Source organism: Chiloscyllium punctatum, chromosome 4 (assembly GCF_047496795.1).
Source record: "Chiloscyllium punctatum isolate Juve2018m chromosome 4, sChiPun1.3, whole genome shotgun sequence".
NCBI classification, from domain to species: domain Eukaryota; kingdom Metazoa; phylum Chordata; class Chondrichthyes; order Orectolobiformes; family Hemiscylliidae; genus Chiloscyllium; species Chiloscyllium punctatum.
In genome coordinates this window covers 55,495,824-55,514,611 of record NC_092742.1, presented here as the reverse complement: position 1 = coordinate 55,514,611, position 18,788 = coordinate 55,495,824, and the positions used below count along the sequence as shown (strand labels likewise).

General features: G+C 41.7%; 1 protein-coding gene across 1 annotated transcript in view; it reads right to left on the bottom strand.

Annotated features, from left to right (window-relative positions):
• LOC140476338 (E3 ubiquitin-protein ligase pellino homolog 2) overlaps positions 1–18,788 on the bottom strand; it is a 235,231-nt gene that overhangs the window by 121,074 nt on the left and 95,369 nt on the right. Inside the window, exon 2 of the mRNA XM_072568786.1 lies at positions 16,226–16,516. Within this exon, the coding sequence (XP_072424887.1) occupies positions 16,226–16,302 (77 nt within the window). The 5' untranslated portion in view covers positions 16,303–16,516. The remainder of the gene's footprint in view (positions 1–16,225; positions 16,517–18,788) is intronic.

Here is an 18,788-nt window from a genome sequence, read left to right as displayed (position 1 = left end):
GCTCATTAAGGACAGTGTCAGCTACTAGTCCGAGGCTTGAACAGTCAGTTGGTTGCTTGTGCCAACTAGGGTCATGGAATCATCTATTGTCTGGGAATTGGGTATGGTCAGTCCTGCAGGTGCAGTGGAATCAGTCCATGGTGGAGATGAGCCATTCACCTGCACATAGATCTAGCAGGGATCAATTGGGGTTTTACAACCAAATTGGTCAGGGAGTGAGTCAAGATCAATCCTAGTCAGCTCAGTGAGAGAGAAATCATCAGGGCCACTGCTGTGGTAGGGCAGTTGGGAGATCAATTCTGGCGTTTGCTGGCATGCCAAGAGGTGATTATTATGAATGGTGAATGACACAACTTGCAAAGAGGAGATGAAATAATAGTTCATTGGAGGCGATGGGTTACTGTGGGAAGGAGTTGTCGATGGTCACAGCTGCCAGAAGCACCAACCACCAGTGCAACATCATGGTTGGCAATCGTCAACTCTGAGCCTTGAAGCTCAGGAGTACTCACTTAGGTAAGGTTCTAAGATGGGATGAAGGTAAGGACAGGTAACCTGGTAGTTTGGTTCCCAAATAACAAGGCAAGTGCACATCCATAAATATATATGTAATGAAGTGTTAGCTGCACCACGCATGTATCCTGAGAGGTGTTTCTTTTTGGTTCTTCTTACACTATGTGCACAGTGAAGGGCACTCCTATTTGGCATGGTGCACATCTGGGCTTTGAAACTGGTGCCAGGAATCCCAGGAGTTCCCGACAGTGGCAAATGTTTCTATCTCTGGCGCGAGAGAGATCGAATAAGCTGGTGCTATAGAGATATGCTGCATAAACAATGAGGTGAGTTTTGGAGAATAGCGTGAGAAATTTTACTGGGGGTAGACAGAAAGAAATCCCCTTTCAAGAATTAGCCAAATCTCTGAAGAAATTCAGCACACACAGACAAGCATAAGTGGGAAACACACTCTCTCTCGTCGACAATTTTAAAAAGAGCCGTCCAAGATCTCCTTTGATAACAGAGGACTTAGCCAGATATAACTTCAGTGATCCTCTTCTACACTGTGCTCAAATGTTAGACGGCCAAGCAAGAAGACCAAATTGGACACTTAATACAGATAAGATCTGACCAAGGTTTTGTACAGAGACAGGAGATTGTTTTGTTTTGTGGCCAATTGTCCTGGGATTACATTCCAATGTCCTATTCACTTGTACAATAGCCTTCAAGCATAACAGACCTTTGCTATCTCAATCACTGTAAAAGAATTATCATTATGATATAAATAGATGCTCCTAGCTTAATGGCATAAATGTATTTGTGATCAAAGGTTTGTATGAAAATTAAGAGCCTAATGACAATTTACACACTGATGCAGGGTGTTTAAGATAGAAAAAGACACACCATGCTTAAGGTTGTGGGGGGCTCTCTTCAAATGAAGTAAACATAAATGGTACGGAACTGAATGGTAGCAACCTATTTGCAGATCTGAAACAGGAAGAGATGAGAAATGTAATGATAGTAAACACATACGTTCGCTCCAAATATGAAGAGGAAGTTCCCTATTTATCCACAATACATGATCACACAGCATATACAGACTGATCAATATTAGCCTGTCAGCCAACCATCCAAAAAGCACAGCACACTCTACTGGGCAGTTGCTACCGCTGCGTGAAAAGAAATACAGGCAGCAAGTGAGTCAGCACGGTGGCTCAGTAGTTAGCACTGCTGCCTCACAGTATCAGGAACCTGGTTCAATTAAAGCCTCAGGCGACTGTCTATGTGGAGTTTGCACATTCTCCCCACGTCTGTGTGGGTTCCTTCCAGGTGCTCTGGTTTCCTCCCGCAATCCAAAGAACGTGAAGGTTAGGTGAATTGGCCGTGCTAAATTGTTCATAGTGTTCAGGAATGTGTAGGTCAGGGGTAAGTGCACAGCAATTGGGTCTGGCTGGGTTACTTTTCAGAGGGCCAAAGGACGGGTTTCCACACTGTATGGATTCTATATAAAGTTCTTAGAGCAGCTATTATGTAATGTTTTGAAGGACTTCACTTTTTCTAAATAAATTTGAAGTGTAGCGACAACACTTATATTCAACAAGATGCACTTAAAACTGGATGAAACGAAGTAGTGAAGTATATGAAAGATGATTAAGACCAATATACTGAGGGACAAAAAGGGTGTAGTAAAAGGAGAAGTGTTAATTACTAATTTGGTTGCGCAAGGTACTTTAGCAAAAGTGACTATAATATGACAAAATGCTTTATTGGGATAGAAAGTAAAATAGTCCAATCCAAAGCTAGGGTCCAGAGATTAGCGTTTGGCCCTAGCTATTCAAAATATTCAACAATTTGGATAAGGGAATCAACTACAGCATTTCCAAGTTCGCTGACAATTCAAAACTAGCTGAAATTGAGAGTGGTGAGGGAGAAAGTAAAAACACTTCAAGACAATTTAGACATGTTGATTGAATAGAAAAATATGTGGCAAACGCTGTACAATATGGATAAGTGTGAAGTTAACCACATTGGCAGGAAAAACAGAATACTGGGTATTACAAAAATTGAGATGGATTGGGAATTCTTGATGTACAAAAGTACCTTTTTTTTGTACACTAGTCACTGAAAGCAAGCATGAGGGTGCAAGCAATCAGGAAAACAAATGGTATACAGGTCTTCATTGCAAAATGCTCTAAGTACAGGAGACAAGATGTCTTATTGCAACTGTAGAAGCCCTTGGTGAGACCACACTTGGAGTATTATGTGTGGTTTCAGTCTCTTGCCCAAGATATTTTTACTATAGAGGGAGTGCAACAAAATGTTTAACTAGGCAGAGTCCAGGGATGGCAGATTTGTCATACAAGGAAAAATTAGGTCAACCAGGTTCTGCTCGAAACATACAAAATTCCTTACACGGCTGGATAAATTAGATGCAGGGTAGATTTTTTCATAAGACTGTAACAGCATATGATATTGGAGCAGAATTAGGCCATTCAGTCCATCAAGTTTGTTGTGCCATTAAATCATGGCTAATTTATTTCTCAACCCATTTTCTTGCCTTCTCCCAGTCACGTTTGATTCCCTTATTAATAAAAACCTATCTATCTCAGTCTTAAATATACTCAGCTACTTTACCTCCACAGCCTTTCGCGAAAATGAGTTCCACTGGTTAACCATTCTCTGGCTGAAGAAATTCCTCCTCATCTCAGTTCTGAAGGGTCATCCCTTCACTCTGAGATTGTGTCCTCAGGCCTTAGTCTTTCCTAATATGTGGTAGCATCTTCTGCATGTCCACTCTATCCAGGCCTCTCAGTATTCTAAGTTTTAGCAAGACGCCCTTCATCCTTCTAAACTCCATTAAGACAGACTCGCAGTCCTCAATTGCTCCTCATATGACAAACCCTTCATCCTCAAATTTATTCTTGTAAACCTCCACTGGAACTCCTCCAATGTCAGTACTTTCTTCCTTAAGACACTGGACACAAAACTGCTCACAATACTCCAAATGCTGCCTGACTAGAGCCTTATACAGCCTCAGCAATACATTTCTGTCCTGCACGCTAGTCCTCTTGAAATGATTGCTAACATTGCACTTGCCTTCCTAAATGCCAAATGAACCTGCATATTAACCTTAAGAGAACACTGAACTAGGACTCCCAAGTCCCTTATGAAGCTTTTCCCTATTTAGAAAATTCTCTATACCTTTATTCTTCCTACCAAAGTGCATAGCCTCATATTTTCCCACAGTGTATTTCATCTGCCACTTCTTTGTCTACTCTCCTATCCTGTCCACATTCCTCTTCAACCTCCCTGCTTCCTCAACACTATCTGTCCTGCCACCTATCATCAAGTCATCTGCAAACTTAGCAATAATGTTCCTTCATTCAGATTGTTAATTCTTAATGTGAATAGTTGTGGTCCCAGGATAGACCCTTTCAGAACTCCACTCATCACCGTGTGCCATCCTGAAACAAACCTCTTTATCCCCACCCTCTGATTTCTACCTGTCAGCCCTTGCCCTGACTAATACCTTGCCCCTAACACCACAGCTCTCATTTAGCAACTTCCTGAGTTGCACCTTGTCAAAAACCTTCTGGAAATCCAAATAAATCACATCCACTGGCTCTCCTTTGTCTAACTTGCTTATTACCTCCTCTAAGAATTCTAACAGATTTGTCAGGCATGATCTCACCTTGACAAAGCCATGTTGACTCAGCCCTATTTTACCATGCATTTTGAAATACTCCCCAATTTTATGCTATGGTCAAAGCTGACTGGGAACTGGCCACAATTGACTGGGAACAGCTCCTTGCAGGTAAGTCAGCAGCAGAGTGTGTGTGGGCATGGGGAGGGGAGAGAGGCTGGGATGAGTACAGACCCTACATTAGAGGGAAATGTAGGAGCAATCAGTTCAGACAACCCTGGACATATAGGACAATTCAGGACAAGATAAGGAAGAACAGAAAAGCTTTTATCAAGTCCAAAGGGAGCAATTCAGCTCTGGTCCTACCTCTAGAGGAAGAAGTAGTATAAGAAGGAAATTAAGAAAGCAATTAGAAGTGCAAAATGAGGGCATGAGAAAGGACTTGTGAAAAAGATTAGGGAGATTCGTAAGTTATTTTATAAATATATTAAAGGGAATAGGCCAACTAAGGAAACAATAGAGCCCACTAGGGACCAAGGGGGCAACCTGCATGTGAAGCCAAAGGACATTGAAAGGGATGATAAATGAATGCTTCACTTCGGTCTTCACTCTGGACAAGGAAAATGTGGGTATGGAATTCAGGAAAAGGGACTGTGAGGAATTTGCACAGTTTTACATAGGAAATGGGGAGATATCAGAGGCTCTGTTGGGCTTAAAAACAGACAAATCCCCTTGCCCAGATGAATTTCATCCCAGTCTGCTATGGGAGGCAAGGCAGGACATTACAGGACTCTGACACAAATTTTTAATTCCTCTCTAGCCATGGGGAAAGTGCCAGAGAACTACATGACGGGTAATGTGGTTCCACTTTTCAAGAAACGTGGTCAAGATGAACCTGGAAATTACAGACCAGTGAGTCTCACATCAGTGGTAGAGCAAATATTGCAGAATATTCTGAAGGAGCGAATTAATATCCACTTGGAAAGGCATGGGTTAATTAGGGATAGTCAGCATGGCTTTGTCAGAGGGAGGTCATGCCTAACAAATGTGTTAGAATTTTCTTGAAAATGTGATCAAGTGTGTGGATGAGAGAAGTTCAGTTGATGTAATTTATATGAATGTTAGCAAGTTTTTGACAAGGACCCACATGGAAGACTGACTGAGAAGGTTAAAGCATATGGAATTGAGGGAAACTTGGTGAGATGGATCAGAAACTGGCTGAGTACAAAGGGTAGAGGTAGAAGGCTTTCAAGTGACTGCAGGCCAGTATCCAGCAGTGTACTACAAGGATCAGTACTGGAACCTTACTGTTCGTTATATACCTAAATGATATAGATGAAAACGTGGGGGAATGTTAAGCAAATTTGCAGATGAGACCAAGATTGGTAGAGTGGTTAATAGCAAAGAAGTTGGTTGTAGATTGCAGGAGGATATAGATGGATTGGTCAAGTGGGCAGACCAGTGGCAGATAGTATTTAACCATGATAAGTGTGAGGTGACACTCTTTGGAAGAAGAAACAAGATGAAGCAGTATTTAATGAATGGTCAGACACGGAGTAGCTTAGAGGGATCTTGGGGTAATAACTCACAGATCCCTGATGATGACAGAGCAAGTGAATAGGGGAGTTAAGATGATATATGAGACACTTGCTTTCATGAGGCTGGCATAGAGTATCAGAGCAAGGAGGTAATATTGGAGTTGTACAGAGTATTGATTAGTACTGCTGGAGTACTGTGTGAAGTTCTGGTCACCTCATTACAAGAGGATGCGATAGCACTAGAGCGGGTACAGGAGGAGGTTCATCAGGATCTTGCCTGGGATGGAGAAACTGAGCTATAAGGGGAGACTAGATATGCTTGAGTTGTTTTCTTTAGAACATAGAAAAACTGATGAGGGACATGATTCAGGTGTATAAGATTATGAGGGGTATGGACAGGCTGAATAGAGAGCAACTGTTCCTCTTAGTTAAGGGGTCATGAGAGGACATACTTGTAGGGTAAGGGGCAGGCAATTCAGAAGGGATTTGTGAAAACACCTTTTCATTCAGCAGGTGGTGGAAATCTGGAATGAACTGCCTGTAAAGGTAATAGAAGCTGGAAATCTCATGATCTTTAAAAAATATTTGGATAAGCATTTCAAATATCATAACATTCAAAGATATGTGACAAGAGCAGGAAATTGGGATTAGTGCACCTTTAGTGGCAGTTATGTCACTGCAGACTGGATGGGCTGACAGGCCTTTTCTGTGATGTATGAATCTAAAGTCTTACTAACAACTGAGGTCAAGCTAACGGACCTATAATTTCCCAACTTCTGCCTCCTTTCTTTCTTAAACAGTGGTGTTTCACTATCCATTTGCCAGTCATCTGGGACACTCCCTGACTCAAGTGATTCCTGGAAGATCACCATCAATGCCTTCACAATCTCCTCAGATACCTCATCTAAAACTCTGGGGTGTAAGTCCATTCAGCCCAGATGATTTATCCGCCTTAAATCTTTCCACTTCTCCATCAGCTTTTCTGTAATGATAGCCTGTGTTCCCAGACTTCCTTCAAGTTCTGATATGTTATTATTGTCTTCCACCAGAGGACTGGTGCAAAGTACCTACTCATTTTTTCCCTGCCTCTTTCTTGTCTTTAATAGATCGAAAAACAAATTTTACAACTTTCCTTTATATTACTAGCTAGTTTACCCTTATAGTTCATCTCTCCTCCCTGACTGCTTTTTCAGTTATCCTCTGCAGGTTTTCAAAGGCTTCCCAATCATCTGGCTTCCTGCTAATCTTCACCAAATTGTATGCTTTTTCTTTCGCTTTTTTGCTGTCCCTGACTTCCCTTTCAGCTATGGTTGCCTCACCCTCTCCTTCATACGTTTTTTCTTCTTTGGGATGAATTTCTGTTGTGCTTCCCAAATTACCTCAAGAAACCCCTGTTATTTCTGCTCTACCAACTTCCCTGCTAGGGGACCCTTCCAATCAAGTCAGGACAGCTCCTCCCTCAGGCATTTGTTGTTACTCTCAATGTAATACCGTTACATCTGATTCCAGCTCTTCCCCTCAAACTACAGGGTGAATTCTATCATATTACGGTCACTGTCCCTAAAAATTCCTTCACCTTAAGCTCTCTAATCAAGCCTTATTAAACATCAGCTGGAAGGGGAGATGCAGTCATTTAGAACAAAGAGTCCCAATTTTCAAAACTTCAATCAAAGTGGTGAACCTATGGAATTATCTCTCCACATAAGTCAGTGCAAGCCAAGTCAATATATTTAAGAAAGAAATTGCTAAACACTAAAGTTAGCAAAGAGAATGGGGAAAGGGAGTGGGAGCATACCAGCATTATAGAATATTGGCTGTGATCATACTGAATGGCAGAACAGGTTCATTGGGCCAAATAGCTTACACTTGCTCCTATTTTACATTCTCTTCTTTCTACAAAAGACTTACCACATGATTAAAATAAAAGCATATTGAATTGAAATGCACAAGTGCTAACAATTCTTGCCTAATACAGTTCACTTCTTTTAATACTAATTGCAGCAATTTCAAGTTGCTCAATTCATTAAAATGGTGAGTCCAACAGCAAGATACCATTTTCAGGAAGTGTTCCATCTCCGACAGCATCTTCCAGTATTCCATGCATTACTATACACATACAGTAATCAGAGTTGCCATCAAATTTGCACACAGTTAATAGTGCTACTGCGCAACAGTTGTGCTCCTCTGTGACTTCATGCTACAGAAAATCGCGCTACGGAAAACCACTATAGAAAATTGTGCTATAGAAGATTGTTAACAGAAAATAGTTATACCTGTTCAGTAGAAAGTTTGCATTATCCATCAACATCCACAATTCGTTAATTGGATTATAGCCAATTCACATTGATGAAATGCGCATTATAGTAAAATGACCTGTACTGGAAACAACAGCAAAAAAAACGATCCTATCAACCCTGCAAAGTCCTCCATACTATCATCTGGTGGCTAGTGTTAAAGTTGGGAGAGCTGTCTAACAGACTAGTCAAGCAAAAGCCTGACACAATCATACTCACGGAATCATGCCTTTCAGGCACAATTATCATTATTTCTGGAAATGTCCTTACCCACCAGCAAGACAACCCATCTGAGATGGCAACATGATAGCATACAGTCAGGAAGGAGTTGCCCTGGGAATCCTCAACATTGACTCTGGACCCCACGAAATGTAATGGCATCAGATTAAAAATGGACAAAGAAACCTGTTGCTGATTACCACATGCTATCCTCCTTCAGCTGATGAATCCGTACTCCTCCATGTGGAACAACACTTGAAGAAAGCATTGAACGTGGCAAAGGCACAAAATATTCTCTGGGTGGAGGTTCCAAATGTCCGCCACCAAGCGTGGTTCGGCAGCAGCACTACTGAGTTAGCTATCTTTTTTTTTAAGGACACAACCAGCTATTAGATTGGGTCTGCATTAGATGGTGAGGGAACGATCAAGAGGAAAATACACACTTGGCCTCATTCTCACCAACCTGCCCATTACAGATGCACCTGCCATTGTAGAGACAAACTCCCTCCTTCATGTTGATAATACTGTGCATCGTGTTGTATGGCACTATCATTGTGCAAAATGGGACAGACTACAAACACATCTAGCAATTTAAGACTAGGCATACATGGGGTGCTGTGGGTCATCAACAATACCAATACAAGCTACAATCTCATGGCCCAATACATTGCTCATTTAACTAATACCATCAAGCCAGGTGGTTCGATGGAGAGTTCCAGGTGCAGCAAAATGAGATATCAGTCTGATGAAGCTACCAAGCAGGACTAGATTAGATTAGATTAGATTAGATTAGAATACCTACAATATGGAAACAGCCCCTTCGGCCCAACAAGTCCACACCAACCCTCTGAAGAGTAACCCACCCAGACCTGTTCCCCTACATTTACCCCTGACTAATGTACCTAACACTATGTGCAATTTAGCATTGCCAATTCACCTGGCATGCACATCTTTGGATTGTGGTAGGAAACCAGAGCGCCCGGAGGAAACCCACACAGGCATGGGGAGAATGTGCAAACGCCACACAGACAGACAGTCGCCCAAGGTCGGAATCGAACCCAGATCCCTAGCGCTGTGAGGCAGCAGTGCTAACCACTGAGCCCCGAACTACTTGCACACCAAACAGGATGAGCAGCAAATGATAAATCAAGCGACATAATGCCACAACCACTGATCAAATCTATGCTCTGCAATCCTGTTACATCTAGTTGAAAATGGTGGTGGACAATTAAACAACTTACTGTAGGGGGAGGCTCCACAAATATCCCCATCTCCAATGACAGAAGAGCCCAATACATCAGTGCAAAAATGTAAGACAGAAGCATTCAGAATAATCTTCAGCCAGAGCTGTCCAGTGGATAAACCATCTTGGCCACCTCAGTGGTTCCCAGCATATCAGACGCCAGTCTTCAGCCAATTCAATTCACTCCACATGATAATCAAGAAACAGCTGGAGTCACTGGATACTGCAAAGGCAACGGGCCCTGACAACATTAAGACAATACTACTGAAGACTTGTACTCAAGAATTTCCTGTACACCTAACCAGGCTGTTCTAATACAGCTACAACACTAGCATCTACCCAACAATGTGGAAAATTGCCCACATATGTGCGGTTCACAAAAAGCAAAACAAATCCAATCCAGCCAACTAGCACCCATAGTCCATTCGATCATCAATAAATTAATGTCATCAACAGTATCATAAAACAGTACTTGCCCAGTAAAAACCTATTCAGTAATGCTCAGTTTGCATTCCACCAGGATAACTCAGTTCAAATATGGCCAAAGACGTAGAGTTCCTCATGAGGTTAGAGTGACAGCCTCTTTGGAGTCATATTTGGCACACTGGAAAATGGTTGTGGTTAGTCGAGGTCAGTCACCTCAGCTCTAGGACATCTGTACAGGAGTTCCTCAGGGTAGTATCCTATGCCCAACCATCTTCAGCTGCTTCATCAAATGATAGTTCCTTCATCATAAAGGTCAGATGTGGGGATGTTCACCAATGTCTTCACAATGTTCAGCACTATTCACGACTCCTCCGAAACAAATGCAATCCATGTTCAAAACCAACAGGTTCTGCACGATATCCAGACTTAGGCTGATAAGTGGCAAGTAACATTCATGCCACACAAATGCCAGGCAATGACCTTCTGCAAGAAGAGACAATCTAACCAGCGTCCTTTGACATTCAAAGGCATGAACATCATGGAATTCCCCATGATCAACATTCTGAGATTTAATATTGACCAGAAATTCAACTGGACTCACTGTATAAACATAGTAGCTAGAAGAGCAGGTCAGATAGAGTCACAGAGATGTACAACATGGAAATGCTCCCCAGGGCCTTTGTATCATCTACATGGCACAAGTCAGGAGTGTGAAGGAATACTCCACATTTACCTGGATAAGTGCAACTTCAACAACACTCAAGGAGCTTCATACTATCCAGGATAAAGTAGTGCGGTTGACTGGCACCACATCCACTACCTCCACCATCAATGCTTGGTAGCAGCAGTGCATACTATCTATAGATGTACTGCAGAATTTCGCCAATGGTCCTTGGGCAGCACCTTCCAAATTCACAATTACTTTCAACTAAAATGAGCAAGGGCAGCAGATACATGGGAACATTACCAGCTGCAAGTTACCCCTCCAAACTGGTAAGATGGCAGTGGAGTAAGGCTTCTGAGCCCGCAGCTCATCCACTTTCGTTTTCTTTCTTTTTTGCTCTCTTTTCTCCTCTTTTACTTTCCTTACTTCTTGTTGAAGAGCTTGGTTGTGGCGACTGCATTGGCTCAGCACAGACACATGGCAACGGTATTTGCAAGCATTTGTGTTCCCAGTGGCTTCTGCATCAACAAGAAATCTAATACCAGCTCATGGCTGCTGTGACAGTGGCAAGTTTGGGCCCAATATGAGACTCGGCAGCATTGCCAGTGGCTGCCATCAGTGAGGGGGGCCCAAAGCAAACTCATTGTGGATATGGTGTCGGGTTTGGGCCAGTGCTGTATGCAGCAGCATCAGTGGCATCTGCACTGACAAAGTCCAGCAAGGGCGTCGATGAAGGAGAGATGGTGCCGAAGAGTGGCAACTTTCATTCCAACTGCAGCAATTCAGTGAAAGTGACTCATGTCTGACCACCAGCCCCAGGACGGAATACATAACAAAAAGGACTGTAAAGTTGAAGACATTTTTTTCATTTCTATATTCCTCAGCCTTTATATTCTGTGCTTGGATTTATTTTTCTGTGTTTAAGATGGCACCAGAGAGTGGCGACAGTATACAACACTTCTCTATACTTTGTAGCAAAATACAAGTGACAATAAATCAAATCACTAAATCATTACAATCTAACCACTCACCATCCTGATTTGGAAATATATTGCTGTTCCTTCACTGTTGCTGGGTCAAAATCCTAGAATTCCCTCCCATGTACAGAACAAGAACTACAGTGGTTCAAAAGGCATTTCACCATCATCTTCTTAAGGTTAACTAGCAACAGCTGTCCAGCCAATCATGCCCACATCCCATGAGTGAATAATAGAAACAAACTTCTTTAGTTCTGAACACAATGCCATTGACAATGTTAATGAGGAAACCCTCGGGCATGCAATTTAACCAAATAGAGCACTCTATTTGATAATTCACGACTTTTGTCAACTACAAACAAAAGGTTATAAGTGTAAATGTACTCTACACAACTCAAGTACCATTTCAATAGCTCAATACTTTAAGAAGTCCTTATCACTAAAGTTTTAATATTTGAAACATTAAAGTCTATTTAAAAAGTGCCCTTTAAAAGCTTTGTTGCAATCATGTTGTAGATAATATTTGCCCCAAACAATTCTTTGTAGAAAGTAGACATGTTTTACTTGACAAAAAGAAAATCCTCTTCAGAGGATCCAATCAATTATACTACTTTTCAACTGTGGCCTTGCTCAAAGTAATTAAAGGCCATCGAATCCAATTATTGCCTGGTCTATTTGAAACTAACTTTCTTCCTTTAGACTGACCGGGGTAACTACTCTGCTCTTGTGTATAAAATGATACTGCAGAAATATGATGGTGTGTTAATTGTAATGAGCTAGAAGTTTCCATAAAAAAGATGAAAAACTAAACTGAGTACTCTAAAGGAGATTAGTAAAATCTCAAGGTTTTGTGAATGACTGCGTTGCAGAAAACCTTACAAACGCTTATTCCTTCAACGCACTGTTTATAACTCCAAAAAGATAACTTATCAATCAACTGAAAATCCACGGGGTCAGAAATATACAATTTGAAATAAGATAAAAATTACATGATAGTAATGTTTCTATTATGCAATAGAATACAATCTATATTTAAGATCAATAATAGATCTAAACCCACTCATCTTTAAAAAGGAATTGTTGATAAATTCAACTGTAAGCTTCTGTTGCCCTTCAAATAAGTAAATAATACTGAATAATCAAGCTGCAATATATAGAACGTTTAACCCATATTGGCCCAGATTTTGAAGCTGCAAAGATTACAAAATTATCAGCATCAATTCACAATCATTACAATGGTAAAACTAACAGCAACCTCTATAATCTACACTTGCATAAATATGAAAATCTAAACATTGCCATCAGTAATTCCATGTTACTCTCCAGTTGAAATCCACATCACTGATAATCTTCTGAAATCACTTGAATTGACATGAACTTCCATTTTTACTCTATTAGTTATGCTGTAAAAACCATTTAAAAGGTTACACCTTGTTGAATGATGTACACTGGGTCTTACACAGCATCTTAAAATGATAACAACATATTTTTAAAAACCTGTCCAGCCTTAAAACTAACTTTAAATTTGTGGAAAGTCAAATTTCTCCACTGTGCTACATGATTGCACTCTGCAGATTTTTAAAAAATACAACAAACACTAGGTAAATGAGAAGAAAATAACAATCTGCTTTTTCTTCCTTCCTGCTATGCTGTACTAAGATTGGTTGCTTAATGTATTTCGTGACCATCACCATTACTGGACACCTGAATTAAAAGGATGTCAGGAAACAGAAAATTAATGTTTGTGAGAAGATTTGTAGCTTGGGTGCCCGTTGCTGTGGTTCTGTTCGCCGAGCTGGGAATTTGTGTTGCAGACGTTTCGTCCCCTGTCTAAGTGACATCCTCAGTGCTTGGGAACCTCCTGTGAAGCGCTTCTGTGTTGTTTCCTCCGGCATTTATAGTGGTTTGTCTCCTGCCGCTTCCGGTTGTCCGTTCCAGCTGTCTGCTACAGTGGCCGGTATATTGGGTCCAGGTCGATGTGTTTCTTGATAGAATCTGTGGATGAGTGCCATACCTCTAGGAATTCCCTGGCTGTTCTCTGTTTGGCTTGTCCTATAATAGTAGTATTGTCCCAGTCAAACTCATGTTGCTTGTCATCTGTGTGTGTGGCTACTAAGGATAGCTGGTCGTGTCGTTTCGTGCCCAGTTGGTGTTCATGGATGCGGATCGTTAGCTATCTTCCTGTTTGTCCTATGTAGTGTTTTGTGCAGTCCTTGCATGGGATTTTGTACACTACATTAGTTTTGCTCATGCTGGGTATCGGTTCCTTTGTCCTGGTGAGTTGTCGTCTGAGAGTGGCTGTTGGTTTGTGTGCTGTTATGAGTCCTAATGGTCGCAGTAGTCTGGCTGTCAGTTCAGAAATGTCAATGTTCATGGATACGGATCGTTAGATGTCTTCCTGTTTGTCCTATGTAGTGTTTTGTGCAGTCCTTGCATGGGATTTTGTACACTACATTAGTTTTGCTCATGCTGGGTATCGGTTCCTTTGTCCTGGTGAGTTGTTGTCTGAGAGTGGCTGTTGGTTTGTGTGCTGTTATGAGTCCTAGTGGTCGTAGTAGTCTGGCTGTCAGTTCAGAAATGTCAGACTACTTCGACCACTAGGACTCATCACAGCACATCACAAACCAACAGCCACTCTCAGACAACAACTCACCAGGACAAAGGACCCAATACCCAGCATGAGCAAAACCAACGTAGTGTACAAAATCCCATGCAAGGACTGCACAAAACACTCCATAGGGCAAACAGGAAGACAGCTAATGATCCGTATCCATGAACAGCAACTGGGCACGAAACGACACGACCAGCTATCCTTAGTAGCCACACACACAGATGACAAGCAACATGAGTTCGACTGGGACAACACTACTATTATAGGACAAGCCAAACAGAGAATAGCCAGGGAATTCTAGAGGCATGGCACTCCTCCACAGATTCTATCAAGAAACACATCGACCTGGACCCAATATACCGGCCACTGTAGCAGACAGCTGGAACGGACAACCGGAAGCGGCAGGAGACAAACCACTATAAATGCCGGAGGAAACAACACAGAAGCGCTTCACAGGAGGTTCCCAAGCACTGAGGATGTCACTTAGACAGGGGATGAAACGCCTGCAACACAAATTCCCAGCTCGGCGAACAGAACCACAACAGAAAATCAACGGCAGAGAGACCAGTACAGATTTGTGAACAGCTTTCTTGAAAGATAGCAACAAATGCTATGCCTCACCAGAACTAGAAAATCCAGGTCATTGTAACTGCTCTCCTAGAAATGTGAAGAGATTGTTCTGATAAATATTGTGTCCGATCATATCATAAATATCAGAAGTACATTATTCTGAGCAATCAGAAGACCTTTTTTAAAAAATCACCACAATTTTCATTTTTTGTAAGTTACTTAAATAAAATGTCTTTCAATGCAATGAGAAGCCAGAAATTTACCACTGACTGAAATGAATTGTAATTTTAAAAAGGACTTTCAATTTATTTACTATTAAATATGTCCAAACTAATGCAAAAAAAGACAATATTTTCAAGTTTCTTTTCATAAAATAAGCTATTGGCAAATGGGCCAGGATAAAAGCAGATATTAGACTTCAAGGAGCAAACACAATCATGGGTAAAGTGGCATTGAAGTAAGAGGTAGACACAAATTCCTTGCACAAAAAGGCCATAAATATGGCAAATAGTGAGTCATGACAGTCAGTGCAAGGACAATTTGGATCAGTTGTAGTTGGACTGGGGTGGACTAAAGGTAAGAATTACACAACACCAGGTTATAGTCCAACAGGTTTATTTGGAGGCACTAGCTTCTGAAGAGCTGCTTCTTCATCAAGTGGTTGTATGGTTGAAGAAGCAGTGGTTTGAAAGCTAACGCCTCCAAATAAACTTGTTGGACGATAACCTGGTGTAGTGTAAGAATAGAGATGAAAAATAAGGTTTGAATCAAAGAATGGGTCACAAGTGATGGCAGGGGGTGAGGGAAATGGCAGGACCAGAATGAGAGTGGCAACTATTGTTCCCTGCAATGATGCACAGCGATCCGGGGGATACTGTCCTGGGAATAAACTAGCTAGGCTCAAAAGCGATAAATTAGAAGAAACACTGGGCCGTCAGCAAGGCGCAAAGAGAGAGAGTTGGAGGGGAAAAGGCATGTCTCCGATAGGGACCAGCTAACAAGCGCTCACGGCATCAGAAAAAACAGTTCAGCTGCAGAGAAAATCACAATGAGGTACTCACACGAAAAGATACAGAAAAAGGTCATTCAGAGAGTCAAACAATTTGCACAAAGATAAAAGGGCACGCGCGGAGTTTAGGCTTTGGGAAATGCGCACACAAATCGGTAAGTGAAGCGGCCTTGTGCAGAGAAAGTGAAATAAACACGTCTATAGAATAAAGGCAGAGAAGTCAAGACAAATACAGAACAATAAGAAGTTAGTTTAAAGGGAACACTGAAGAAAGAGGACATGCTCAGCGGTTGACGAAGCGTACTAACAGGCAGAACAGACACAACGGAGCAGGCATAGCTCAGAGTTAGTACTTTTCATGGAGCGAGGAAGAACACACGCAGATACAAAAGGAGGTGGGGGAGACAAATGCAGAGAGAATGAGGGAGAGATCTGCAATCAAAGGAACAAGAACACCCCAACACTCAGAGCAAAACGACAAAGACAGAGAGGGAAACGTTGCCTTCAGCTGAAGGTGTGGTGCTGATCATTTTACTCACCCCAGGACGATGAGTTCTCCATACTTCACGGGATCCTTGGTGGGCGCACTGTGATCTTCTTGACTTGATGAAAACATGAGTGGCGCTCGGTTTACGTCTCGCCGACGTTCACCGCTCAGTACTGAATGACTGTATCCACAGGCACACCATGAGTTTCGTCCTTTTATTTATTTGGACTGATTTGGTTGTGGGCGAGTATATTTGTTTCGCCCCCACTCCCCTTCCTCCGATGTCTTCCCCAGTTTCTGATCTTCAAAATCTGTCGCTCACTGCCAAACAGCCGAGTGTTCGCTGCGTCGAGAAAGAACCAGAGAAAAAAAAACCGTCAACAATCAGATTAGTCAGCTGGCGAGGGGGAGGGGGAGGGGGAGGGGTGGGAGAGGAGTCTACCAATAACTGCACACGCGGGAGGTAATCCTGTGGCCACTATAAGTGAGACGAAAATCTTTCCTATCACTATTCAACTCCAAAACATGCACATAATGTCCAATACATTGTTGACTCTGATTTTATTCAGAAATGCACAGGCTAGCGATGTAAATTTTGAAAACAATAATTCAGTATATAAGCTGCCCCCCCCCCAACTATTTTTGTGCTGGGTTCCCAGTATAAGGGTGTTATGTAAACACAGCAGACGGAGCCGCCGCGTGAAACGCGAGCGCTTGGAAAGGGCTGGGGTTCGGAGCGCGAGTTACGCCACGAGTCAATTAAAATAACGAACAGTAGCGCGAACCGCGAATGCAAATGTGGTCAGAAGGCCCTGGCTCCCCCGACTCATTAGCAGGAATCTGCCAAGGGGCGCGGCTGCAGCTGTCACTTCCATCCGTTCCGATTCGAGAGAAAGGCAGCCCCTGCTAAATTCATTTGTGCCCGAGAGCCGTGGCAGATGTCGGCGTTCTGTCCCAACCCTGCTGCTGACTGTCGCCTGCTGCTTGTTGCTGTTGGTCAATGGAAGCATACATTTAATGTGTTGAGCTGTCTCCTCTATTGAACCTCGGTTCCGGGGCCATGCTGGTACTGCCAGATCCAGCGATAACAATGACTTCGCTGTTCCAAAGTGTCTTTCTTTCCTTCCTCCCCCTCCCCAAAAAGGCCTGCCAGTAAAGCCACAGAAAGCACAATGTGACAGCTGTGGTACGTGAAACTCTGTTCATCCTTATGTAACTTTTATGTTAGGGTGCTTTGGTACGTCTTAAACACATCTTCCATACACAACAGATTAATAGGCTTCTTATAAGTATCATTTGAATAATCCATATTGTAAAACGTTTTGGAATTACAAAAATAATTGGGGATAAAAAATACATTCAAAATTGAGCTCGATTAAAGAAAGGTTACATAATGTACATATGTGTGTTCGAAGTGAAAGCTTAAAAGTTCGGCTGCTACCAAACCATGAGACCCTTAATTCAGTCATAAAAGTCTGACACGATCTCTGTGACTCATGCACTGCCCATCGAGTATATTGAACGATTGTTTTTTTGTAATGTATAGCATTTCTAAGAAATTTACCAAATCGAATTTACCTAAATCTAAATTTCCTTTTTAGCACTCAAACAAATATTGAAAACAGTAAAGGTGAAAACAGGGGGAAAAAATCAGGAAGTAATCATTAGGAGGCAACTAGCTATTAAATTTTAAAAGAATCAGGAGGAAGATTATGGGAGAATTAAGGAGTTCCAAAGTTTTTAGTTTAAAATGTCAAAATTGTTGCCAAATGGATGTTAGTGAGTTCTAGTCAAACTCAAATAGAGTGTATTCTTTATACTGTAATTCCTGGATTGAGGGCAGGGAAGCAAGAGAAAATAGTCGAAAAGAAAAGTTGCAAATAAATCTGTAAGTAAATGTGAAACAGTTTAGTATCCAACTCAATGTTTCATTGGGGTTTAAGTGAAAATGGTGTTCTTGCTTGACATGGGTACAATGGGGCTGGACTTCTGTGCCATTCCATAGTAACATCCCAATGGTTGGTTCAACACTAGAGGTGCAAGTTGACATATCTAATTGTTGTCACAGCATCAATGATGCATGCTAGCTGCAGTCATATTCACAACAGATGGCACATTTCTGATTCTGCCTCCTTCTGATCTCTGTTTCCCATAATCGTTTGCTGGTAGACATGACAAGATCTAAGAAATCATGACATCTTAGTAGATGCCATCAATCGGTAAACATTGGCTCGAAATTGTCTTGCCATGCCTTATTATTTAACAATGTCATTGAAACATGGTGTAATTGGGGTGCTTTCAAGAAATTTATTTTTTGGACAATGTAGAACATTGAAGTTGAATGCTGTATTTCATTATACTATAAATAAGGGCTGGACACATATCTGCTTACCTTAGCCATTTTTGCACAAAGAGTGGGATGCAAAATTGCACTTATCTTAATATCACTATTGTTTTGAAATTTCACTGTGATTTCACTTGAATTGCGCAAATGGCTGTATTACATTATCCTTATCATATTAAAGAGAAAGTGAGAACTGCAGATGCTGGATATCAGAGCCAAAAAGTGTGGCACTGGAAAAGCACAGTGGGTCAGGCAGCATCCAAGGAGCAGG